Genomic DNA, 25,740 nt, shown 5'->3' on the forward strand with positions numbered 1-25,740 from the left:
TTCCCAACGTCCCAAGACCTTACACAACCTTTGTACCTCAGAGAACTTCACTGAGCTTTGTGCATTCCTGTGTTTGGCACCCTTATTTCCACACAACCCCATTATCCACATAATAAAGATGACACTTCTTCCCCAAATGAATCTTTTTAAAAATATTTTATTTTTAGGGGCACCTGAGTGGCTGAGTTGGTTAAGCGTCCGACTTCAGCTTGGATCATGATATCGTAGTTCGTGAGTTTGAGCACCGCTTCAGGCTCTGTGCTGACAGCTCAGAGCCTGGAGCCTGCTTCAGCTTCTGTGTCTCCCTCGCTCTCTGCCCCTCCCCCACTCACGCTCTGTCTCTCTCTCTCTCAAAAATAAACATTAAAGAAATTTACAAAAAAGACATTTTATTTTTAAGTAATCTCTACACACAACCTGGGTCTGGAACTTAAAACTCTGCAACTCTTAAAACTTGCAACAAACAAATTAAAACTCTTAAAACATGCAAATCAAGAGTTGCATGCTCTACCGACTGAGCCAGCCAAGTAACCCCCGAATAACTTTTTTTTTAAATCAACACATTACCAATAACATTTCCAAAATGGAATTTGTAAACCTGATGTTAAAACTCCTGTAGTACCTTGAATATGTAAGAATATGTAATCTTACAAAAGAGGAAGAAAGGATGGAGCATTGTCTTACCAGAATCAAAATATACCATAAATCATTAGTAAGTAAAACATTGTGATATGGGAATAGGAATAGCAAATGAGATCTATGGTACAGGAGAAGTCCAAAAATCGACCTAGATACTTGTGAGAATTAGTAAATGATGTTTCAAAAATGATATTTCAAGTAACTGGGAGGGAGATGGACGAATTTACTAAAATGGTTTGAGGAGAAATGACTGTCTTTTGGGGGGAGGGATTAGACTCCTAATTTACACAATTCAGAAAAAATAATTCCATGGAGCGCCAGGCTGGCTCAGTCCATGGAGCGTGTCCATGAGGCGAACTCTTGATCTCAGGGTCATGAGTTCGAGTCCCACATTGGGTGTAGAGATTACTTAAAACTAAAATATTTTTTAAAAATTCCAGATTAAAGACCTAAACATCAAAAAAGAAACTTTAAAAACATCAGAACAAAATACTTTTGGAGAATACGTTTAAAAATTTGACGAAAGGAGCCCGCTTTGTATCCTCCCTGCTGCTCTCTCTCTGCCCCTCCACCACTGACATTCACACACTCTCTCTCTCTTTCTCTCTCAAAAATAAATAAACATTCAGAAAAATATTAAAAACTTGGCTTGTGAGTTTGGGCCCCATATCAGGCTCACTGCTGTCAGCACAGAGCCCACTTTGTATCCTCTTGTTTCCCTTTCTCTCTGCTCCTCCCCTACTAGTTCTCTCTCTCTTTCTCTCTCTCTCTCCCTCCAAAATAAATAAACATTAAAAAAAATGTTAAAGGGGCACCTGGGTGGCTCAGTCAGTTAAGCATCTGACTCTTGATTTCAGCTCAGGTCATGATCTCATAGTTTGTGGGATTGAGCCCCACGTCAGGCTCTGCACTGACAGCCTGGAGCCTGCTTGGGATTCTCTCTCTCCCTCTCTCTCTGCCCCTCCCCCACTCTCAAAATCAGTAAATAAACTTTTAAAAAGTAACAATAAACAACACTAATTGGTCATTCTTGGTACTTTATCTGCATTAATTCATTTTAATTCTCACAACAGACCTCTGAGTAGGGTTCCATTTATTATCCCAAATTCTAGATCAGGAAACCAGGGTACAGCTAGGTTAAGTCACTTGCTCTAGGTAATCCCAGTTTATAAAACCTGGAATTGGAACCCAAGCATTCCTTACCACCCTGCTGCACTATGTCTCCGGTTTGATGACATCAAAATATAGAACTCTAGGGGGGCCTGGGTGGCTCAATCGGTTAAGCATTTGACTCTTGATTTTGGCTCAGGTCATGGTCCCTTGAGCCCCAAGTAGGGTGCTGCACTGACAACATGGAGCCTGCTTGGGATTCACTCTCTCCCCCCCTCTCTCTGCCCCTCCCCTGATGGCACTCTCTCTCCCTCTTGAAATAAATAAACATTTAAAAAAATATATAAAACTGTAATCTGTTGCAAGATGCTACAAATTTAAAAGACTTGCAGCAGATTGGGAGAAAAAATTCTGCAGCGTTAGACTCACAGGCTAATCATCCTGTCACACATCCCAGTTCTACAAACACAAGCTTCATACACACATCTCAAATATCTCCATGACAAGTGCTGCCCATCACATACTCTCCACAATAAGCTCGTCCTCCCTCTCAGTCTCTCTCTTAATCTCTTGCTCACAACTTCACAATTTTTCAACCCTGCTCCCTATCATTCTCTCTCTCTCTCTCTCTTGCATGTGGGGTCTCATTATAAGGCAACTGTGGGGTGGGAAAAAAACAGGAGATATGGAAGAGGGCGCCTGGGTGGCTCAGTCAGTTAAGTGTCTGACTTCTGCTCAGTTCATGATCATATGGTTCATGAGTTCCAGCCCCACATTGGGCTCACTGCTGTCAGCGCAGATCCCGCTTCAGAACCTGTTACCCCCACCTCTCTCTGCCCCTCCCCTGCTCACGCATGTGCCTGAGCACTCTCCCTCTCTCTCAAAAATAAATTAACATTTAAGTTTTTTTTTTTTTTTTGATTAAAAAAACCCAGGAGATATGGAGGGAGAAGAGAGGGCACTCGGATGGTGAAGTTGGGCATGTTTAGGGCTAGATGTGAGTGGTGATCAAGGGTGGCTTGGGGCAAGGTTAGGATCTATTACACAACAGTTTGCATGCAACTCAAGGATCATGTGAAGGTCTTCAGGAGGAATGGGGCTGCCAGAAACAGTTTAAGAGTGCAGGTGAGAGCTATTGGAGGGTAAATTGGGAATACCATTAGGGGGTTGGAAGATGGTTTGGGGTGCAGTTGGAGAGACTATGGGAAGATAGTGAGTGATTAGAGAGAGAGTTTGGTCTTCTGTAAGGTTGTAAAGTAGTAGAGCTGTTAACTGTCATAGGATGGTGTGGTCAGCTGACTAATGATCCCCCCCCCCCAAAAAAAATGTCCGTGTCCTAATCCCCGGAACCTGTGAGTGTTACCTTTTATGGCAAAATATGGTTTGCATATGTGGTTTAATTAATGATTTCGAGACAGGGAGGGGTGCCTGGGTGGCTCAGTCGGTTGAGTGGCTGAGTGTTAGACTTCGGTTTGGGTCATGATCTTGCGGTTCACGAGTTTGGGCCCCACATGGGGCTCTGTGCTGACAGCTCAGAGTCTGAAGCCTGCTTCGGATTCTGTGTGTCTCTCTCTCTGGAACCACCCTCCACCCTGCTTGGACTCTGTCTCTCTCTCTCTCTCTCTCTCTGTCAAAAAGAAATAAACATTTTTAAAAAAAAGGATTTTGAGATGGGGAGATTATCCTGGATTATCTGAATGGAACCTGATTGTAATCACAAGTGTCCTTATAAGAGGAAGGCAGAGGCAGATTTGACAGAAAAAGAGAAGGCGATGCGACGTGATGTAGCCACAAGCAAAGGAATGCAAGAAACCACCAGAAGCTGGAAGAGGTAACAAAAAGATTCTCCTCTAGAGTCTGCAGAGAGAGTCCAGCTCTTCAGACACTTTGATTTTGGCTTTGTGAAATTTATTTTCTGTGTGAAATTTTGGCCCCCAGAACTGTGAAATAATAGATTTCTTATATATTTTTTAAATTTTTTTTAATATTTATTTTTGAGAGAGGGACAAACAGACAAAGTGTGAGCAGGGGGGGAACAATGAGAGAGGGAGGCACAGAATCCAAAGCAGGCTCCAGGCTCCGAGCTGTCAGCACAGAGCCTGACGCAGGGCTTGAACCCACGAACCATGAGATCATGACCTGAGCCAAAGTCGGATGCTTAACCAACTGAGCCACCCAGGTGCCCCTAGATCTCTTATATTTTAAGCCATGGGATTTGTTGTAATTAGTTAAAGCGGCCACAGGAAACTAACACAGATTTTTGGTACTTGGATGTAGAATGCTGCTTTGTCTTAGTCTCCTTGAGCCACCATAACAGAATACCACAGACTGGTTGCATTAAACAACAGAAATTTATTTTCCTGAAGATCAGGAGGCTAGAAGTCCAAGAGCAAGATGCTGTATGGATTGGTGTCCGATGAGGACTGTCTGCCTCACTTGCAGATAGGTGCCTCTTGTGTCCTCACATGACCTCTCCTTTATGCATGTGCTCCTGATGTCTCTTCCTCTTCTTATAAGGACACCAACCCTATTGGATCAGGGCCCCCTTTATGACCTCATTTAACTTTACCTCTGTAAAGGCCCTATTTCCAAATATAGTCATGTTAGGGGTTATGGCTTCAACATATGAATGGGGGACCAATTCAGTCCATAACATATTGTAACAAATACCTAAAAATATTGAAGTGGCTTTGGAATTGGATCATGTGTAGAGGCTGGAATTGGATCAAGTTTGAGGTACATGATAGAAAAATCCTGGATTGCCTTGAAGAAATTGTTGGTAGAAACACGAACATGGAAAGCACTGCTGGTGAAGGTTCAGAAGGAAGTGAGGAGAATAGTTGAGAAAGCTTATATTGTCTTTTTTTAAAGTTTATTTATTTATTTTGAGAGAGAGATAGAGAGAAAACAAGCAGGGGAGGGGCAGAAAGAGAAGGGAGAGAGAGAGAATGCCAAGCAGGCTCCGGACTGTCAGCGTGGAGACTGACACAGGTCTTGAACCCATGAACCATGAGATCATGACCTGAGCTGAAACCAAGAGTCAGACGCTTTACCAACTGAGATACCCAGATGCCCCGAAGCTTACATTGTCTTAAGAATACATATATATTGGGGCACCTGGGTGGATCAGTCGGTTAAGCGTCTGACTCTTGATCTCAGTTCAGGTCTTGATATCAGGGTCGTGAGTTCAAGCCCTATGTTGGGCTCCATGCTGGGAATGAAGCCTACTTAAAATTATGTATGTATATATATATATATATATATATATATATATATATATATATAATCATAAACAGAATATTGGTAGAAATATGAATGTTAAAGATGCTGTTGGTGAGGGCTCAGAGGGAAATCAACATGTTATCGGAAATTGGGGAAAAGGAGATCCTTATTATATAGAAACAGAAAGTGGAGTTGAATTGTGTCCTACTGTTGTGTGAAAACCAGAGCTTGTAAGTGATGGACTTGGATATTTAGCTGAGGAGATTTCCAAGGGAAGTGTTGGAGGTACTGCCTGGATTCTTCTTGCTGATTTTAGTAACATGTGAAAGGAAAGAGATAAATTGAGAGAAGAACTGCTAAGCAAAATGGATCCAGGTTTTGATGATTTAGAAAATTCTCAGGCTGTCCAGATTGCAGAAGACACAAAATTTAGGAGATTTGCTGTCAGGAAAGTATGCTCTGGAGAGAACCAAAGGTGTGGCTGGACAACCTTTTGCTAGTACTAAAGAGATAAGGTGTGTGCCTCATGGATCCTGCCAACCATTTCAGCAGAAGTCAGGAATAGAGATGGGATTTTCCATGGAAGATCTTTTGAGGACCCTCTTGTCTAATTGTGTGAATTCCTGTGACTTCCATGGAAGACCCACAAAATTTTTGAGAATGAAGGTTATATTGCCAGAAACACTGCCTGGTCGGCTTGAAAGAAACAGAAATACGTGAAATGAAGGAAGGATGTTGGGCTCCCAAAATTCTACCAGAAAGCTACAGGGTAAAACTACTCAGCAGCAAACATGTGCTACTCTTCAAAAGAAGGGAAGAATGACTTTGAGGGCAGAGCTGTGGGCCCAGAGGTGGAACTTCAAGCCATAGCAGATTATTCCCAGGCCTTGAAACCTAATGGAACTTGCCCTGCTGCATTTCAAAATTACTCAGGACCAGTAACACCTTTTTTTCCTTCCATTTCCCCCCTTTTGGAATAGGAATGGCTTTAACTCTTATTTCATGTCTGTCCCACCATTGTGTTTTGGGAATAGATAACTTGTTTTCTAGTTTCACAGGCCCAGAGATGGAGAGGAATGTTGCCTTACGTTGGATTGTACCCAGAGTCTCACTTATACCTGATTTAGATGATGAGGTTTGGAACCTTTGAGCTGATAAAATTAAAGTGAGATTTTGAAGTTGAGTTGATGCTGTAATGGTTCAAACCTTTGGGGGTATTGGGATGAGGTACATGTGTTTTGCATGTGGGGTAGATGTATAACTTTGGGAATCAAAGGGTGAATGATGCCGCCCAAAAGATATGCAAATCCTAATTCCTGGAACATGTGAGTATACCTTAGATGGCAAAAAAGAAAAAGAAAAAGGACTTTGCGGTTTTCAGATATGATTAAGGTAAGGATTTTGAGATGGGGAAATTATCCTGCATTATTAAGGGGACCTAACTGTAATAACAAGTGTCCTTACCTAAATTTTTCTTAAAGTTTATTTATTTATTTTGAGAGAGAAAGTGAGAGAGCAAGCAGGGGAGGGGCAGAGAAAGAGGGAGAGAGAGAATCCCAAGCAGGCTCCACGCTGTCAGCACAGAGCCCGATGCGGGGCTTGAACCCATGAACCATGAGATCATGACCTGAGCTGAAGCCAAGAGTTGGACGCTTAACCGACTGAGCCACCCAGGCGCCCAATAAATGTCCTTAGAAGAGGGAACAGAAGCAGATTTCATAGACAGAATGGAAAGCAATGCGACCAAGGAAGCAAAGATTCAAGTGATGTGGTTATAGGCCAAGGAATGCTGACAGCTGCTAATGTAGGAAGGTGACAGATTCTCCCCTAGAAAGAGGAGCATAGCCCTACTGGCACCTTGATTTTGGTCTTCTGGCCCCCAGAACTGTGAGAGGATAAATTTCTTAGGTTTTAAGTCACCAGGTTTGTGGAAATTTATCACAGCAGCCACAGGAAGCTAATGCAGAGGACTTGGAGTATATTTGGTGGTTCTTGGAGAGATTATGCTTGGTGGCTTTCAAAGACATTTTGAGGGTATAATTAGGATCCATTGGAAAGACAAGGCTGGGTATAGTGGTAATTCAAGAGTGAGTGGTTTGGAGGTATAGTTTTGGGCTGCAGAGTATGCTTCAAGGGGTACATGGAGAGTGCTTTGGAGTCAATATGGGGTGTTTGGGGTGCATATTGGGGGTAGATGGGAGGGTGATTTGGAAGTGCTCTTTGGAGGTTAATGGTTTTAGGGCTGATTGCAGATGGTTTAGGGGAACAAGTTGGGGGTAGTGAATGGCAGTTTATTCATAAAGTTTGGGAGTCCATGGAGGGTGGATTGGGGGTACTGCTTGGGATCAATGAGCAATAGTTTGGGGATACATTTTGAGGGATGATGGAGGGTGGTTTGGGGACACAGAAGTTTAGAAGAGTTTAGAAGTGTGTGGTGGCTGATAGAAGGCAATTTGGGGTCCTGCTTGGGGGTCCGTTCGGGGGTGACTTGGGGTGAGGGGTTCCAGTCTGATCACCGAGGGGGCGTGGCCTCAGTACAGGAGCGCTTCACCGCCCTCGAGAAAGCGTGTGCGCACGCGCTCCCAGCTGGTTCACTCCTGGCGCTCCCAGGGCAGGAAAATCGAAGACCCAAACTGGCGCCTGCGCACTTGGTCTCCGCCGCTGCTGTGGTCTTGCGCCCCGCCCCCGTCCCCCCACCTCCCCCCAGGCTCGCGCTCAGCGGCGGCGGTGTTGGTGCCGCCGGGAGCGGACGGACCCGAGGTGAAGGTGGGGGGCTGGGGTCCACCGCCCGCGGCCGAGTCCGCGCGCCTCTCCTACCCTCCCCGCGCCCCCCGTGTGGCCCCCACTGCTAACAGCCGCGCGGCCAAACGCGGCCCACGGGCAGGGCGCGGAAGGGGAGTAGACGCGAGGCCGGGGACGAGCGGGGGGGGGGGGCGGCGAGGGAGGGGCGCACCCACCACCCCTCCTGGCCTACAGCGACCCCGCCTACATCGCGGGACGGGGACCCTCGGTGAGTAACGCCCGCTTGGAGAGGAAGGGAGGAGACAGGGCGGGGTGAGGGCCCGGAAACGCCGGCAGGGGCTGTACCTGCGTGCGCACCCGCGATCTCTGACCCTGTGGTCTCACTCCCGACCCCTACCTGACCTGACTACATCTTTTCTTAACCTCAAGCTCTGGCCAGTCTTGGCCCCAGTACCTCCGCTCTGACCCCTGACCTAACCATGTTTAGGCCTGGCGTGATCCTCAATCCCTATTTTGTTCCCCTAAACCCAGTCCTGACCCCAAACCCCACCCAGTTCTTTTCTCAGGATCCTTGGCTTGACCCTGTTCCATCCCTGAAGCTCATCTTGCCTTGTCCTGATCATCCTGATTTCTGTCCTGATGCTTGACACGTCAGTTCCCTAAACTCTTGTCCCTGAACCCCTTCCATTCATGTCCTGCCCCCCTCACCGCAGTCTAATTCAGGTCTGTCCAGATTCCTGACCTCTGATTTCTAAACTTTCTCCCCATCTGTACTATCCTGGTCCCCTCCTGACTCCCCGTCTCCATCCTGGCCCACCCCCTTTAGACCATACCCCTGTTAACTGCCCTGTCCCTGCCCCCAGCCCTATGCTGTTGTCTCCTGTTTTCTCTTGTCCCATCACTGTCCTCATGCCTATACTTCTTCTGTTCCAGTCTTTTCCTGCTCCTTACCTCCATCCTGAACCTGCCCTTTTTCCCTCTCCCCTACCTTGACTGGTGTCTTGGCCTGTCCTTCATCATGTCTTCCGATTATTCTATACTGACCCTGCCTTGCTCTTCTCTTTTGTTCCTTGCTGCCCCCTACTTTTTCTCTTACCCTTCTCCTGAACCTCACTCCATCCCATCCCCTGGCCAGTGTCTTGGCTCTTTCTCTGTCCTGCCTCCCAACCTCCATCCTCCAATGACTCTGATTCTGTCTTGTCTCCTACACCCCTTCCTGCCCTCTCCCTTTCTGTCCCAACCCCAGACCCCTGTTCTACCCTTTACCTTGCCCCTCCACCCTGTTCAGAGCTCTCTTTTCCTAACACCCACTTTCCATCTCCTCTGAGCCTAAAAGAACTGGGGTCCCATTATACCCTGCCCCTGAACTTGGAGATTCTGCTGTTCCCATGATCTCAAGTTCATCCCAAATGCTTCTCTCAGCATGAGCAAGAGCAAGCAGCCTTGTGGGCCCTGTGTGGCTAAGAGGGTTTTCATATGTGATGTCCCTCACCCCCACCCAGTGATCTCACACAGAGCTTGCATTTGTCTCCCTGCCCCGGGAGAGCATGGAACTGTTCCTATGCCCCCCACCCTCCCTGAGTGTGAAAGAACGCCCTAAATTATTCAGTGACTCTGGGAGTCTGTGTGGTCTGGATCATGTTTCCAGCCTTGCTAGGTTGGGGGCTGTCCCATGTCCAGGTGGGGCGGGTGGCGAGCAAACATAGACGGGTGGGGGACTCAGGAGTGTGTGTGAATCTTCTGTGTCATGTTACCCCATCTCCTAGTCTCAATCCTGGGTATGCATGATCTGGAAAAAGTCCATTCCAGGCCAGAGGCTTCAGGGCTTCGTGGGGAGGGTGTTGGGAGTGGGGGTGGGGGGTTTATCCCCCTTCTCTTGGCTGTACGCAATACAAATTTTGGTGCTAAATCCATCCCACCTCTGTGGGGCGTGTGTGTGTAGGGGGTGGTCACTGGGTGTTAGAATCAGGCCTATCCAATAGTGACAATAACAACCACAAGAACAATACGAGGTTCTCTCTCTGAATCTCCTTGATTCTGAGGACAGGCAGGGAGAATGTGGAGAGTGAGAAGATAACGTGTTAATTCAGTTATGTTTTGTTTCCTCCATTTGTCATAGAGTAGTGAGATTTTGAATAATGAGTTACTAGACCCATCTCATTCATCTAAAACACTTATCCAAACCTATTAATAACAACACAAGCATCCTTCATTGTCCCAGTGTCTGTTTGGCACCTGACTTCTGAGAGGGAGAGCTTGGGTAGTTCAGACAGTAAAAGATACCAGGTTATCTGGAGGTTTTTTGGTTTTGCACTTTACACAGTGAGCGGGGAGGTGAGGGACAATGGCCCCAACTAAAAAATAGATTCAAATAGATTCATTTCCCTGAGCTCCAGTGGCAAGAGTTGGGATAGTAAGAATACCGTGTTGTGTGAATATATTTGGTTCCTGCATCTTGCCTCGTAAGGAAAGCTCAGAGAGTAGTGGGTGCCAGCTCTATCTCAAAAATGCATCCAGATCCATTCAGCTCCTATATATGGATAGTGAGTGTTCAGAGAATTGATCTGAAGATGTTTGGTTCCTGCATTTTTGATGTTGAGTAGGGAGAATTCAGATAATGAGGGAAAACAACTCTGTTTCAAATATGCCTGGATTGATAGAGAGGGTTCCATGTCTGGGTAGCAGGTAGGGAGGGTTTGGAGGCTGAGGGATACAAGCTCTGTCTCACCAGTGCATCTGAATACATTTAGTTCTTGATTTTGGATAGTGAGAATTTGGACACATTTATTTGACGAACAACAGCTCTGCTTCAAATTTATCAGGTACAGCACAGGGATACCAGCTTGGTCTCAAAAAAATATGCACAGACACACAGACACACACACACATTTGATTGCTGAGTTTGGATTGAGAGGAATAGTTGTAATTATGACAGTTAGGGCACCTGAGTGACTTAGTCGATTAGGCATCAGACGTTGGCTCAGGTCATGATCTCATGGTTCGTGGGTTCGAGTCCCGTGTTGGGCTCTGTGCTGATAGCTCTGAGCCTGGAGCCTGCTTCAGATTCTGTGTCTCTCTCTGCCCCTTGCCTGCGCGCGCTCTCTCTCTCTCTCTCTCTCTCTCTCAAGAATAAATAAACATTGAAAAAAATTTAATTGTGGCAGCCAACACACATCAAACACTTACCAAGGGCCAGTTACTGTCCTAAGCACGTTTTAAGTGTATTAATTCAAGTCATGCTCACAACAATCCTGTGAAGTCCATACTGTTGTTATGATCCCCATTTTACACATGAGGACATTGAGGCACAGAGAGGACAAGTGACTTGTCCAAGCAGTCACACAGACATAAGTGGCAGAGCAGGGTTGAATCCCAGAGTTACCACTTGCTACCCCTACATGAGGCCACATGAGGTTCAGGTCCTGGCTGGGGTAGGGCCTAGAGGTTGGCCATCTTCCAGGCTGTTAGAAGTCGCGGACCAGGGCAACGATGTGTGTGGGTGATTCTGCCCCGCCTGTCTGCCTGGCCCAAGAGGCCCAGTTACCTGCTTTCCCCTCCTTACTCCTGCACCAGGCCACCTCTGCATGAGTTTATTCTTGTTGTTATCAACTGTCATTAATGACGTGATGTGAGTTTCCTTGTACTTTGAAATGCCTTCCAAAGTGACTCTGGCTTTGTTGGCTATGTAACCATTGTTTACCCATTTTACAGATGAGGAAACCTAAGCCTTGCTATTCATTCTACATTGCCAGTTAGATACCCTTGTCCCTCTCAGCTCTGGTTTTAGAACTGTCCTTCTTCCCAACATTCTTGGTGTCCGCCAAGAGGCAGGAGAGGCCACAGCTGAGGGGACACTCCCCATCAACACCCAGCCACCTACCTTATGGCTGCTGCCTCCACCAGCCCTAAACAGTGAAGCAGGGAGAAAGGGGGGTGGATGAAAGGGGCCTTTGTGTCCCTTGCCGGAAATCTCACCCCCAGGAAGAAAGGTGGGCAGGGTGACGGGAGGCCTCAATAGCATGTGTGTGGGGCAGGGCGTTGTTGCTGATACAGAGCTCCCCTCCAGGCTTGGCCCACCTGCCAAGTGGGGAGGGAGGTTTCCTCACTCTGCTCTTTCACATCACAGCATGGGCTGCTGCAGGGGCCCGGGTTGGGCTTGGGCCCTGAGGTCACAGAGCAGATGGTCCCAAATGGAGCACAGGATGTGTGGTATGTGCCGGGGCAGGCCAGAGCCCTCAATTTCCTTGACTCCTGGCCAGAAATGCCCACGGGGGAGGAGTGGGGGAGAGCCAGCCTGGATGTGAAGAAGCATGAGCCCCCTCCCCACTCCTCCTCCCTTGCAGGAGTAGCCTCTGTCTGCCTCCAACCCAGGACCCGGCCCCCTGAGTTCTGAGTCCACCCGCTCTTACGCCTCTGTGATCAGAATCAGACCTCTTCACCTGTCCAAGCCCCAGCTTCCTCATCGGCAAGCTGGCTATGAAGAGGTGGGTCTGCGTCATTCTCCCAGGTTCGTAGCGACCAGGATGGGTGAAAACATGTGTTTTGTCAGTTTGCTGGGATGATTTCTTCCGGAGGTGCAGAAGGTGGTCGGGTCTTGAGACCCGGTTTTTCCTGGGAAAAGTTGACCTCCTCTGTCCCCAGCTTGGGAAACTGTTACCCCAGTGAGGGTGGCGGTTGTCCCAGGACCTTATCCCACCCCAGCTTTGCCCTGGGAGGAAAGGGTAGGGGCCTCAGGAATGTGGTGCTCGCTGCCAAGAGACACACACCAGATTTACATACACCTGAGGCCTCCTGTGTGCTTAACAATGCCCCAGAACTCCGTCCCCCAGCTCCAAGGTCATAAATACCCTTGGGTGGGCAGGGTCTGACATGGGAACCTGGGTAGCACCAGGGGCAGCCCCACTCCCACTACCCTTAGCCCTTCTTTCTTGGTTCTCTGCTAGGTGACTGGGGAGAGCAGGGCTGTCTGGGCTCTCTTCTTGGCCACGCTGAACGCCTTGAAGGGCCCTAGCCCTGACACTGCCCCTAAGGGTGTCCTGAGCCCTGGTGACAGGCAGGCAAGGGTTAAGAGGTATGGGCTGGCCCAGTCCCTGGCCAGGTAGGCTGGGCTATTGCCTAGTGGGAGGCGGCCTAGGCATCTGCCACTGGCTCACTGCTCACTGCCACTACCAGCTGGAACAGGGCCTGGTTGAGACAACTATTTTGTCGAGGTACTTGAGGCCACCCCACAGCACCTCTCTGGCGTTGGTGAGCACCTGGGAACAGGGGGCCCAGGGGCAGGATAGGGGAAGAAGGGTCTAGGGTGTACTGAGGCCCCCTGCGGGAGAAAGCCAAGTCTGTGCAAGAGGTACAGCGAAGAAGGAGGGCCCGAGTGGAAGAGCAAAGCCCAAAATGCCCAATTTCCTTTGCTGGCACGAAGCCGATTCCTTGCCGGAAATGAACAAGGGGAAGGGTTGGGGGAGAAGAGAAGCCAGAGTCCCCCCTTCTCCACTGTCCTCTCTACTTCCTCTCCCCCTTTCCCCTGCCCTGGGAAGGAGCATCTGCCCTCCTGCAACCTGGGGCCTGGCCCCCCCCAGCAAAGCCCAGACTGGGCTGTTGAGAAACTACTTCCTGGCACCTGCCTGCCCCCAGCCTGTTCACCCAGAGTGGGGGCAGGGGGGCCTCCAGGGCAGTGTGGGGAACAGTTCCAGACACTGGGAGTTTGTGCTCTGATTGGGACAAGATACGGAAATGGGGGTCCCACTGAGGGTGTTGGGGTGCCACCCAGGTGAGGTGTCTTGGTTGTAAACAGTCATTAAGGCCAGGAATTTCTTTCTCGGCTGTGGTGTCAGAAGGGCAGACCTGAAAAACCTGCTGGGCCCGCCTCTGGGTGTGTATGGGGGGGTACCTTCTGCAGCTCTCCTGCTGTAGCCCTTCCTGGGACGGGACTTAGGAGCTGGTGTGGGGGGTGGTGTGGGGGATGTTAGGGAAGGGGACTGCTGGAATCCCCCTTTTCACCATCTCCAGGTGGGGCTAGGGGAGTTCCGGACCCCTAGGCAAATGTGCAGAGGGGAGGCAAGTGGAGGCAGAGGTTTGGGAGCCGGGTGTGGGGGTGTGGGGCGTTGACCCTGTGTCTCCCTACCCAGTGACCCCGTGACTCAGGCCTGAGCTATGTCCCCAAAGTCAGGCTTACAGGGTGGAGTCGGGGTTCCTGTCTGGACCCCGTTGATCTAGGATGCAGTGAGCTCTCAGGGAAAGTAGGCTTAAGGAAGCCCAGTGTGGGATGTGGGGGAAGGATTAGGGGAGCCCTGGGAGAGTTTCTCAAACCCAAATGGGGGTTGGGGAAGAAGGAGCCCCAGGAGCTTAGGGACAGAGGAAGCTGAGCTGGGACCTCAAGGAAACCACACTGTGCTGGGCAGTGTCGGACCTTGGAGGCCGGGCATTTGAGTACCTCTCTGCAAAGTACGCGTTGCTGCCTGGGTGTGCAAAAAGCTTGAGAGACTGATCCCTGTCCCTGAGGCTGAGGACAGAGGACTACTGTTTTGTGGAGGGCATACAGACTCTATGGGGCCGGTAGGAGGACTGCCAAGAAACTAGTGGCACCATATTAGCCAGTCGACCACATCCCCCAGCGTACAGATGGGGAAGGAGCTTGAACCCACACCTCCTTGGTTGCCTGGGAGAAGTCTACAGCTGGCCACCATGTCATGAAAAGCTGGGGATTAGGTGGGTATGGGGTGTCCGTGGCCTCATGAGGCCCTCCCAGTTGCCTGCCGCTGAGGTCAGGCCAGGTGGTGGGAGGTGATGTCACCTGGCTACCCAGCTGGGGACCAAGCAGGATGTGGGAGGGAAGGAGCAAACTCCAGAGGAGGGGATGAGGGCAGGGCTGGCAGCCAGCCAAGGCAGGTTCTGTGGTCAGCCAAAGTGTCTGGGAGCAGAGAAGGAAGCAGGAGGCAGGAGGCTTGTTATCTGCAGCTATGGACTCTTCTGATCACAGTTCCTGCAGGGCATCTTCTCTGTGCTGGGTACAGGACAGGTTGGGGTGGGGAGAGGGACTGGAGGGGTCCTGGGGCTAAGGAAACACTCCCCCGCTGCATCAAGGCCACAAGATGGAGTTGTGACAAATAGAGACCCACAGATCTGGGCTAGATCCCTAGCTTGGCTACTTTGGCATTCTTTAATTTATGCAACAGACATTCATTGAGTACTTGCTACATGCTCAGAAGTGTTCTGAGTTCCAGAGATACAAAAAAAAAAAAAAAACAGGACAGATATGTTTCTTGTCTTCGCAGATATGTAAAGGAGGCTCAGTCTCTTGCTGGACAGCAGTTATGAGGGGACATAATGTAGGGATCCACCTCTGGAAGTGACATTTAAGCCCTAGAATGTGAGAGCCAGGGGCCAGAGAGGCAAGACATGGAAAGAGCACTCCAGACAGCCACAGCCTGAGCAAAGGCCCTGAGGCTCACTGGACTGGGAGCTTATGACGAATTAGTGGAGTTAGAACAGCTCCAGTGAGGGAGAGTCGGGCCAGAGGGGTGGGCCTAGGCTGCTACACCCTTAACCATGGATGTTATTTCACCCCTCTGTGACTTACTGTCTTCATCTCTAAGATGGGAGCAATAATCACAGAACTGCCATCATAGGGTGGTTGTAAAGATTAAATGTGGCATGGAAGGTAACTGTTCCAGGCACCCAGGTGCTCAATAAATGCCCACTGTTGTTATAACTGGCTGAATCTGTACCCTTAACTCTCCCTTCCCAGGCAAGACTCCTGACTGTGGCCCATGGACCTCTGAGGAGGCGTCGTAAGTCCGCCCAGCTCCCCGCTTGCTGTGCTCCCACTCAATGGGAAGGGAACCAAGGTACCAGGGCCAAGTGGGTCCGGACACTGACACAGATTTCTGAGAGGGCAGGTCAATCAGGCGGGTGGTGTCAGGGTCCCCCTTCTTCCCAGCTGGGGTGTGGGAAGTTGGGTAGGGGCAGGGGCTGGGGGAACACAGAATACGCTTCCTTAATGGCCCCTGTGCGTTACTGCCAGGCCTTGTCCAGCCATCAGCCACGGCCTCTCGACAGCACCAGGATGGAAGTCAAAGGTCAGCTGATCAGCTCTCCCACCTTCAATGCCTCAGGTAGCTGGCTGGTTCCCCTTTTCTGCCTCTTCCCCTGCTCTGAGTCACCACCTGCCTACTTGGAAAGGGTTGGTCCCTGGCCCCACAGCTGTGCCAGGGTGCCCTGGCTGATCTTTGCTCTGAACTTTGCTCCTTCTGTGTCCAGCTGCCCTGTTTGGAGAGGCTGTCCCCCAGATGAAGTCAGAGCGTCTGCGGGGGCTGCTCGACCGGCAGCGGGCCCTACAGGAGGCCCTGAGCCTGAAACTTCAGGAGCTCCGCAAAGTGTGTCTCCAGGAGGCGGTGAGAGCCTGGCCCTAAGAGTGCCTGGTGGGTGGGGCGGCGGTGAGGAGACGGGGCCACTAGGTAGGTGCTGAGCCACCTGTCTGAGCTGTAGATTCCCTGTCACCTTGTAGCTTCTCAAAGCTCAACTTAGACATCTTCAAATCGGTAAAATATGGCAGTGCAGGCCTGCAGTTCCCTATCAGCAATTTGAAATCCAAAATGCCTCAAAAATAATGGCTATTTCCAAAATCTGGCAGTAAAACCTGACCTGAACTGACAAGGGGTGAGTTTTAGTTTTGATTTATTCCTCTTGGTGTGAACGTCTACACGATTTGCCAGAAATGATCGTGTGGTTCAGAGCATGCAGCCCCAGGCCCTGAGGGGGGTGTTACGTATCATGCAGTATGTAGACTGTGTCACGTTTACAAAAAATAAGAAATTCTGGATTCCAAAGCAGGTCCCCCTACCTCCCATGCCCACTGCCCCAGGGATTTGGGCCACCAAGGGGCTGAGAGCACACAGCACACCTGTCTGGTGGAGAATTGGGAAGGGGGAGAGAAGTAATAGGCATGGTGTGCTCAGCATCACTGCGCTCTTAGTAGGACACCTGTAGCTTCAGGAGTCGTTATTGCTTTGCCCCATTCCCCCAGCTAACCCTTGGTAGTCTCTGACCCCTGCCCCCACCAGGAGCTGACTGGCCAGCTACCCCCCGAGTGCCCGCTGGAGCCTGGTGAACGGCCCCAGTTGGTCCGCCGGCGGCCCCCTGTGGCCCGAGCCTACCCTCCGCCGCACCCCAACCCAGCACACCACTCCTTGTGCCCTGCTGAGGTGAACAGATGGGCTTGGAGAGCAAGATGGGGGTGGGACGGGTGTAGAGGAAGAGGAGCCTAGAGGAAGCCAGGCAGGGCTGGGGTTGCATCCAGGGGAGGGAGAGGCTGAGGTGAGGAGGGAATGACTTGAGGGAGGTGGGTTCTGGCTCTGAGGGAGGATGCTGGTCCTCGTCCGTGATAAGCCTCTCACCCTCAGGAAAATGAATATGTCTAGTCTCTTAATCGAGACAGGCCCTGCCTGCAGAAGAAATGAGCTCCACCCTAGAATAGCACCGCCCCCCTCCCCCACCTCAAGTGGAGACAGGCTGTGCCCGCAGTGGTCCCTGTGCTCGGCCATTTCCAACATTTGGTCCTGTCCCACCCTCTTGGGTGGGTCCCACAGGAGCTGGCTCTTGAGGCGCTGGAGCGTGAGGTGTCTGTGCAGCAGCAGATTGCGGCCGCCGCCCGCCGCCTGGCCTTGGCCCCTGAGCTGAGCATCGAGCAGCGCCGGCGCCGGCGCCAGGTCCAGGCAGACGCGCTGCGGAGGCTGCATGAGCTGGAGGAACAGCTTGGGGACCTCCGGGCCCGCCTTGGCCTCCCGGTGCTCCCACCGCCACAGCCCCTACCCCTGTCCACAGGGGCAGTTATCACGGCCCAAGGAGTCTGCTTGGGCACGCGCCTCGCTCAGCTCAGCCAAGGTGAGCCAGGCCCCATTGTCCCCGGCCCCCATGGTGAAAGCAGAGCGTGGCATCGGCTGAGGGATATGGTAGGGGTGGGGTGGGTAAATAGTGAAAAGTGGGAGCAAGGTGGATCTTAAGGGACCTGACTTGTAAGAGGAGTTGTGATGAACTGGCTCCACAGTATGGGTGGGGCCGCTGGGAACTAGACCACATGGCACCAGGAGAATGAGGAGCCGAGCCTCGGGCGGTCTTGGACTCAGGTGAAGGTGGGTTATTGGGAAGGAACAGGGCAGGGAGGAGACCATCCAGTGGTGTAAGGGGATGGCACCCAGGCCTTGTATTGATAGGCCTGGGTCTCCCCCTTCTCACCTATAGAGGACGTAGTTCTGCACTCCGAGAGCAGCTCCCTGTCAGAGTCTGGAGCCAGCCATGATAATGGTGAGGACCTCTGTCCCCCCACAGACCCATCCATCCTTTGATGCTCAGCCCCTCCCCTCCCTCTTCAACCCCATCTCAGCCATGCCCCATCCTCGCATGGGGCCCCTGTCTTTCTTGCGTCACCTTGCCCAGCTCATCAGCCCCAGTTCCAGCCCCATGTATTAGCCCCTGCCCAGCCCGCTGCCACTGCCTGTCTCCCTGGCTTCTGCCCTTTGCTTTGCCTGCAACCCATCTGGCCCCCTCTCATTGACTTCTCCCCCACTTTCTGCCTTCCTCTCAGAGGAGCCCCGCAGCTGCTTCCCTCTGGCCGAGCGCCCTTCGCCGCCCAAAGCCTGGGACCAACTGCGGACAGTGTCGGGGGGAAGCCCTGAGCGGCGAACCCCATGGAAACCACCGCCGTCAGATCTTTATGGGGATTTGAAGAGCCGGCGGAACTCTGTGGCCAGCCCCACCAGGTGAGGGTGAGCCCCATCCTTCCCCCAGGAACCAGGAGCAGGATCCTGAGCCTGGGGCTGGCAGGAGGGCCTGCTGGTGGGTATGGTCTCTAACCTGGCCCCTGACCTGTGCCTGCCCATCTCTGTCTAGCCCCACACGCTCGCTGCCCAGGAGTGCCTCCAGTTTTGAGGGGCGAAGTGTGCCTGCCACCCCTGTCCTCACCCGGGGCGCTGGCCCCCAGCTCTGCAAGTAAGGGGACTGTGAGGGTGGGTTCGAGGACTAGAGGAAGGAACTGTTAGTTCTAACTATGAGAGCATTATCAAAGGGCATGGGATGTGAGAGGCTGGGCTTCGAAAGGTGTATTTTGGTTAAGTCATTTCTCTTTGAATCTTTGCTCCTCATCTGCGAAGTGGGCATAATACCTGCCTCTGAAAGACACTGTAGGCACAGTAAGTTCTGGTTAACATGTACTGAGCATCTACCATCTGCTGGGAATCCATGCTTTCCAATAGGTGCTATTGCTGATCCCATTTTACAGATGAGGAAACTGAGGCACAGAGAGGTTAAGTGACTTGTTAGTAAACTGAAGACCTGGTGTTTGAACCCAGGCAAGTCTGACTCTAGAGTCTGTGCTTTTAAACACTGTACCCTTGTGCTTCTTAAATACTTGCCAAGTGCCTGCTTCTCCAAGGCTGTGAACAAAACAAAGTCCGGGTCCTTATGGCACTTGCATCCTGTGACCGGTGGCTGTTGGGATGATAGTTTCGGGTGGTTCATACACATGGCGGGGACAGAGTTCAGGAAGTTGAATTCCGGACCCAAGGATCAGCACCCCATCGTGGAGGCGGTGGGGGGCTATGAGACACATGGTAGTAGGGCTGAGGGTCGCGTGTGTTGGGAAGAGCCCTCTGCTGGCCTTCCTCTGCTAGTACTTCCTCTCCAGCACTCCCCTGCCCCTGCCACAGGCATCTCCCTTGGCGTTGGCGCTGATATCCCCCCATATGTCTTCAGTCCCTCCACCCCCCAGCGTCAGACAGAACCTCTGCTGTCTTTTACACGTCACTACCTAACACCTTTATACTCACGGTTCCTAATCCTGGGTCCCTTTGGTGCAAGTTGAAGGCTCAGGAAGGGTTGAAGTATGGTGGGCACTTGGCCTGATATTTCTGACCCTGCTCTTGTCACCCCCACCTCTGCGTTCCCAGACCCGAAGGCCTCCATTCTCGCCAGTGGTCCGGCAGCCAGGACTCCCAGATGGGCTTCCCCCGGGCGGACCCGGCCTCCGACCGTGCCTCCCTCTTTGCAGCCCGCACCCGCCGCAGCAACAGCTCTGAAGCCCTGCTTGTGGACCGGGCGGCTGGCGGGGGAGCTGGCTCCCCGCCGGCGCCTCTGGCTCCCCCTGCCGCTGGCCCCCCGGTCTGCAAGAGCAGTGAGGTGCTGTATGAGCGCCCCCAACCAACCCCTGCCTTCTCCTCCCGCACATCTGGCCCCCCAGACCCTCCCCGGGCTGCCCGGCCTAGCTCAGCTGCCCCTGCCTCCCGAGGGGCCCCTCGGCTCCCACCTGTGTGTGGGGACTTCCTCTTGGACTATTCCCTGGACCGGGGCCTGCCCCGCAGTGGTGGTGGGGCAGGCTGGGGGGAGCTGCTGCCTGCGGCTGAGGTCCCGGGACCCCTCTCCCGCCGGGATGGGCTCCTCACCATGCTTCCAGGTCCACCACCTGTATATGCAGCTGACGGCAGCAGCCCCCTCCTCCGCAGCAAGGATCCCCACACCCGTGCTACCCGCACCAAGCCCTGTGGCCTGCCCCTGGAGGCCACCGAGGGTCCAGAGGTGCATCCCAACCCTCTGCTGTGGATGCCCCCACCCACCCGTATCCCCCCGGCTGGTGAGCGCAGTGGTCATAAGAACCTTGCCCTGGAGGGGCTGCGGGACTGGTACATCCGCAACTCGGGACTGGCCGCCGGGCCCCAGCGCCGGCCTGTTCCCCCCCACATGGGCCCGCAACACCCACCCTTCCTCCATGCCCGCTGCTATGAGGTGGGCCAGGCGCTGTATGGGGCCCCCAGCCAGGCGCCGCTCCCGCACTCGAGGAGTTTCACGGCACCCCCTGTCTCCGGCAGGTATGGGGGGTGCTTTTACTGATGGGTAGGGGTCTCTGGAGGCAGATGGCAAAGGTGTCCAGGCTGGGGAGCAGCCAGTCATGGTAGCTAATGACTCAGACCACGAGAGAACTAGCTGCGGCCTCAGCACAGGGTCATCAGGCCCTGTCTAACCTGCATGAGTCCGCGGGGGCTTGGTGGAGTGGGGTGTCTTGGGCCCTGGCAGCAGCAATTTTCCACCAAGCCATAGAAGAATTGTAATATTGGAACAAAACAGTGCATGTCAGCTGAAAATGAGCCTTGAAAGCAGGGTGCTGGGAGGAAGGGCCTCCCGGGCCCCTCGTTTTTCTCTTCTTCCTTTTTGCTGTGCTCCCCACGCTTGCAAGCCCAGACGTGCTCTCCTGTGTCTGCCTCCGCCTCTTTAACGAGCTTCTTTTCCTCTCTTTCTGTGTCTTGTTTGTCTTTTCCTCTCTCCTCTATCTTGCCACCCTGTCTGGATTCCTGCTACCCCTTCTAAAGATACTACGCGGACTTCCTGTACGCTCCGGAGCTGAGCGCTCGTTTAAGTGACCTGACGCTAGAGGGGGAGCAGTCCTCCAGTTCTGACCCCCAGACCCCGGGGACACTGGTCTGACCCCTTCTGATACGCTCCTTGTTGGCCTGGGCACGGCTTTAGTCTGGGGAGCACACAGCTGACCTCGCTGAACCCTGGGGTGTGGTTGCTCTCAGTCCTGGGGGGTGCCGAACCTGATCTTCCAAGGCCCCTGGCACCTTGTGGACCCACGAAGGTGTCTGACACCCTGTTTCCCCTCTCACACTGTGCTGGGAACTGGGGCCCTCAGCCAGCATAAAAGAGGGAGGATGGTGTAATGGGGACTCCGAGCCCCTTCTTCCATTTCTGTTTACAGTTGTGATTTAGATATTCGCTGTCTTCCCCCAACGCTAGACGTTTTATAAAAGGGAAACTGTGATCTTGTCCTGGTTGGGCTCATTCCTGTCCCCATGCCCAGCCTGTTCCATTCAGGAACCCCCTCCACAAAATGGATCATATAGGGTCTCAGGGCCCTGTTTGGGGCAGCCAGGAGACTCTGGTGTGAACAGAACCCCCTGCCACCCCCCACCAGGGCAGTTATTGGGGAGGTGGGCTCTCTGCCTGCAATTGGAAAGACTGAAGTCTGGGTAGGGGGCTTGGGTTCATTTTCCTACCCCCAGGGGTGCCGGAAGCCCCAGTTCCTGTCTGCCTGTCTGTGCCCGCTGCCTCTGCCCACAGGACTAGATGGCCCAGTGTTTGGTGGCAGCCTCTGCCCTATCTATCCCCAGTCAGGAAGCCCTGCAGGAGGGGCCAGAGGGCAGAGCCATCGGGTGTGTTGTGTCCTGGGATGCTGCGGTGGTGGAATCTGGCATCTGGTGGATGCCAGTAAAATCCTCAGGTGACGTCTGGCCACAGGCTACGTCACGTCTTCCTTGGCTTTCGTTCCATCCACCACTTTTTAAATCTATACAAGCTGTGTTTTCTATGATACCTATCTGTGACTTTCTGGAGCTGGGGGTCCCCCTACCTCCTTTACCTGGTGTTAAACTTTTCTTTTTCTACCAATGGACCTGGGCCCAAGACACTACCCACACTGGAAGGGGATTTCTATAATAAATGTGTAAACTGAACCCATGTGTTACTCCTCTGTCTGACTTGCCTTGGGGGCCCACACCTGTAGTTAAGACCAGATAATATATTTTTATGACTCCATGTGATAAGAAATAGAACACTGGAAATAGCCCGTGATAATACCATCTACTTTGGCTTTTCTTGCTGTGATGTGGGGTCACATGTCTTCCTGTCTGCACTCAGATTGCTGGCCTGCCCTGAACAAGAGTCCTCAGTAATACAAATGATAGGAAACACCCTGCCCTTAACTACCTTGTGTGTTAATGCCACGCCAGAGATAACAGGTTCGAGGGAGGAACTGAGAGCTCACCCCTTCAGTCCATGTATTTGACACAAAAAGACCTAGTCAGAAAGAGTCTAGCAGGATCAAAAAGCAGAAGACCACTTCTGGCCATTGAAATGCAGACTTTACCCAGGAGGCCCAAATCGGCTTGAGAGATGCAACAGTCTTTATTGTTGCCGTAACACTGATACAGATGCCCCATTCCAGGTCAGGGCTACCCCCACCCCACCCCTTGGTCCTCATCACTGTGGGATGTTGGAGAGAGGAGCAGAATCACTAAGCAGAGCTGGAGAGAGGCAAGTGGGACTGGAGAGGGTTCGGGTCACCTGGAACCAAGGGTTCAACAGGGTCAGGATGCCTGAATCCTCTGTCCTGATGGGGGCTGGGAACACTTGGGTCCTGGGTTCAAGATTTGGAAATGCCCTGATCTGGGTTCAAAGCTGGGGTGGGGGTCTAGAAAAGCCTTAGTCCAGGGTTCAAGAGAATGTCTTGGGCCCAGATCCCACCTTTGGCGCTGAGGGTGGGAGATGGGTGGGTCCAAGATTGGAGGTGGGGGAGTATCACTGGGTCCAGGGTTTGAGGATGGCCATGGATGCTCAGGTATCCAAGCCCTCAAGTTCAGGGCTGAAGAAGAGTCTGGTCCCCTAGGTAATGGGAGCTGATCAGGGGGAGGGTCACAGATGTCCTGCTTTCTGAACTGGACGGGGCCCTCTATTTCAAGGGCTTGGAAAGGGCTCTGGGTCCCAGTACAGGGCCAGGGTGGGGGGTGGCATTCTCCAGGTCTTGGGTACAAATCCTAGACCCCTACGATCCAGCCTCCTGCTCTTGTCCCAGCGCCTCCAGTAGCAGCCCCATTGGCGTCCGCTTGAGACCAATACTCTCAATCTTGTTCTCAATCTTGTTCTTGAGGTTCCGCAGGCGCAGTGAGGCGTGCACCAGAATCACTGTGGGCAGTGCCGAGAGGAGTGGGGTCAGTGGGGTGAGACATCAGCTTTAGCCAGTAGGGGGACCACGGAGGGGAATTGGAGCACAGGCAGGCCAACAGAGTCTTAAGTGGCCAGGATGCCTCTGATCTTAAAGTGTGGCTAAGTACAGAGTTTTGCAGCTGGGGCGTGGCCAGGGAGGGCGCACAGCAACTGGGACGTGGCTGGTGGAAGACACTTAATACCAACAGGGAAGCCAGAAAAGGCGGTAGTTAAAGAGGGGCGTTCCCAGAAGAAGGAAGGCAAAGCCAGGGAAGGCGCTTTGTGAAGGGGGTGTGGCCAAGTGCCCGCCGGGTTTCTCGGCCTCTTCTCAGGGCAGGGCAGGGCTGCCACTGTGCGCAAGCGCTGGCCGTTTTCTCGGCGGTCTCAGGGTAGTGAATACTCACGAAGCACAGGTCCGGCGACGCCTAGCAGGAAGGTGCAAGCGCTGCCCGCGGCCCAGAGAACAAGGAGGCCGAAGGCAAGCACTGCGGCCAGGCAGGCGGCCGGGTGGCTACGGCGGCAGCGGCGCACGGCTGCTTGAGTCTCTGCCGCCCACACCAGCACGCCAAGGGCCACCGTCACTACCAGCGCGCTTAGGAGGGTATGCAGCGGGCGCACGTACCTGTGAGGACAATGGAACTAAGCTAGTCCAGCAGACGGGGAGAGAGCTGCCCAGCCTCCAAGCCTCCTGGACCACCGTCCATTCAATCCCGGACCCCAGGAGCTTTGGTTCTCCTCTCTCCGGATCCTCCAGCCCAACAAATAACTTCCCCCAGCCCTGTCTCCCAATAGGTCCACCCTCCAGGATTTCTGACTCCCAGGAGCCCTGTGGACCCTCGTTTCTTTGGTGTCGATCCTACAGTCCCATCTTCCTTAGCTCTTCCGCTTCAGGCCTTCCCATCCCGCTAGGCCTCCAGGCTCCCAGCTCTTTCGTTCCAACCCTACCCCCGCAGGGCCCGTCTCCAACCCCTCAGGCCCCACCCCAACCCGCCCCTAAATCCACCCTTGGAGCTAGGCCTGTAGATTCCTTTCCAGGCCTTATGTCTCTATACATTTCCCTCTCCCCGGGCCCAGAGTCCTTACAAGAAAGACACCCTTCCAGACTTCCTCCCCTTCAAATTCCCCATCCACTCCCCACTTCTTACAGATCCCTCTCTCCATCATTGCAAGAACCCCTTCAGGCTTTCAGTACCACTCTTAACTTCCAACCCTGCCCAAGTTCCCAGGGGTTCTCCATCCTTCTCTGCTCTCAAACCTTCCACCCCTGGGTCTTCCCTCTTGGTTCAAGTTCCCCAAGAGGTACCTGCTCCTGGAGCGTTCCAATCATAGCCAGGATCTCCTCCAAACTAGAGCCCCCACAAGCCCACCCTCCCAACCCTTCAACTTGACCACGTCCCTGTCCCTGTATCTGCCCAAAGTCCTCCAGGGCTGCCTTAATCTGGGGGCATCACTCACATCCGTCTCCCCTACCCCTACTTTCAGACCCTTTTTATCTTTAGGTCCACCTCGATACCCAGTTTCCCTCCAGTCCCACATTTCTCCATCCTCTCAACCCTCTATCCCCCTCAGGCCCTATCTCACCCAAGGCACTCCTTTTAACCATGTTGACTTCCTTCAAGTCCCCCCTCACCTGTCCCGTAGGCTTTCCGTTTCTAATGAACTCCCCCTTCCAGCCTTGCATCCCCCTCCCGTTCCTCAAAACACCGCGGGTCCACCCTTCTTGCCCTGCAGGCGTCCCTAGCCAACCGGCATCTCCCTCCCTCCCTCACCCGGCCAGAGCGAGTGCGAAGCCGAAGCACAGAAGGTAGTTGGTTTGGTAGTAGAGGAGGTTGTTGATGACGCGGTGGCACCATCGCTGCCGGTCGTAAGGATCCGGAGCCGCCAGACGCGCCGACCCCAGAACGAAGTCGTCCAGGGCGCGTAGCGGTGGCAGCCGCACCTCCGACATCCTGCCGGTCGAAGTAGCTGGACCAGCCCTAAGAGCGGCCAGACTACAACTCCCGTAACACCCCGCTGCACCGCGAGGGACACCGGGAAATGGAGTCTGGACCGAGCCGCTGCTACGCTCACCCCCTAAGTAGATTGGGCAGCGGCAGCAATGCATGTGACCGGAAATGCCAACAACACGTCGGGGCTGTGAGGCAGCAAAGGCTGCCGGGAAATTAAGTCTCCGCCGCCCGCAAGGCGTTCCCACTCACCCCCGGGTGGGGGCGCCCAAGCGGGTAGTTCTGGACCGTGCTGATGGCTCAAGTCCACGGTAATCAGACATTCGAGGACACGCAA

The 25,740-nt window shown here is 52.9% G+C and overlaps 2 protein-coding genes across 10 annotated transcripts; one reads left to right on the top strand and one right to left on the bottom strand.

Moving 5' to 3' along the window:
* The first annotated feature begins 7,587 nt into the window (after positions 1-7,587).
* Positions 7,588-22,208, top strand: CCDC120 (coiled-coil domain containing 120). Of its 9 annotated transcripts, XM_045470501.1 has the most exons (13): positions 7,590-7,981; positions 11,840-11,922; positions 12,057-12,197; positions 15,458-15,557; positions 15,734-15,824; positions 15,970-16,103; positions 16,773-16,913; positions 17,298-17,592; positions 17,950-18,012; positions 18,293-18,467; positions 18,598-18,696; positions 19,653-20,567; positions 21,066-22,208. In XM_045470501.1, the coding sequence occupies exons 5-13, from the start codon at positions 15,776-15,778 to the stop codon at positions 21,178-21,180; spliced, it is 1,986 nt and encodes a 661-aa protein (XP_045326457.1). In that variant the 5' UTR covers positions 7,590-7,981; positions 11,840-11,922; positions 12,057-12,197; positions 15,458-15,557; positions 15,734-15,775; the 3' UTR covers positions 21,181-22,208. The 9 variants fall into 9 exon arrangements, with proteins under 9 accessions (XP_045326461.1, XP_045326460.1, XP_045326457.1 ...); XM_045470505.1 differs by lacking the exon at positions 11,840-11,922 and having other exon boundaries at positions 7,588-7,981; positions 12,057-12,220; positions 15,458-15,500; XM_045470504.1 differs by lacking the exon at positions 11,840-11,922 and having other exon boundaries at positions 7,588-7,981; positions 15,458-15,500.
* A 427-nt stretch (positions 22,209-22,635) lies between these two features.
* Positions 22,636-25,552, bottom strand: PRAF2 (PRA1 domain family member 2). Its single transcript, XM_045470516.1, has 3 exons — positions 25,227-25,552; positions 23,862-24,079; positions 22,636-23,436 (listed from the first exon to the last, which is right to left on the bottom strand). Exons 1-3 carry the CDS (start codon positions 25,403-25,405, stop codon positions 23,297-23,299), a joined length of 537 nt encoding a protein of 178 aa, XP_045326472.1. The 5' UTR covers positions 25,406-25,552; the 3' UTR covers positions 22,636-23,296.
* Between the last annotated feature and the right edge of the window lie 188 nt (positions 25,553-25,740).

Source organism: Leopardus geoffroyi, chromosome X (assembly GCF_018350155.1).
Source record: "Leopardus geoffroyi isolate Oge1 chromosome X, O.geoffroyi_Oge1_pat1.0, whole genome shotgun sequence".
NCBI lineage: Eukaryota > Metazoa > Chordata > Mammalia > Carnivora > Felidae > Leopardus > Leopardus geoffroyi.

Coding starts and splice junctions, on each gene's coding strand:
- CCDC120 (XM_045470505.1), top strand. CDS start 15,776: ATGGAAGTCAAAGGTCAGCTGATCAGCTCTCCCACCTTCAATGCCTCA. Junction 15,825..15,969: donor TCCCACCTTCAATGCCTCAG/GTAGCTGGCTGG, acceptor TTCTGTGTCCAG/CTGCCCTGTTTGGAGAGGCT. Junction 18,468..18,597: donor TCTGTGGCCAGCCCCACCAG/GTGAGGGTGAGC, acceptor ATCTCTGTCTAG/CCCCACACGCTCGCTGCCCA.
- PRAF2 (XM_045470516.1), bottom strand. CDS start 25,405: ATGTCGGAGGTGCGGCTGCCACCGCTACGCGCCCTGGACGACTTCGTT. Junction 24,080..25,226: donor TTCGCACTCGCTCTGGCCGG/GTGAGGGAGGGA, acceptor TTGTCCTCACAG/GTACGTGCGCCCGCTGCATA. Junction 23,437..23,861: donor CGTCGCCGGACCTGTGCTTC/GTGAGTATTCAC, acceptor CACTGCCCACAG/TGATTCTGGTGCACGCCTCA.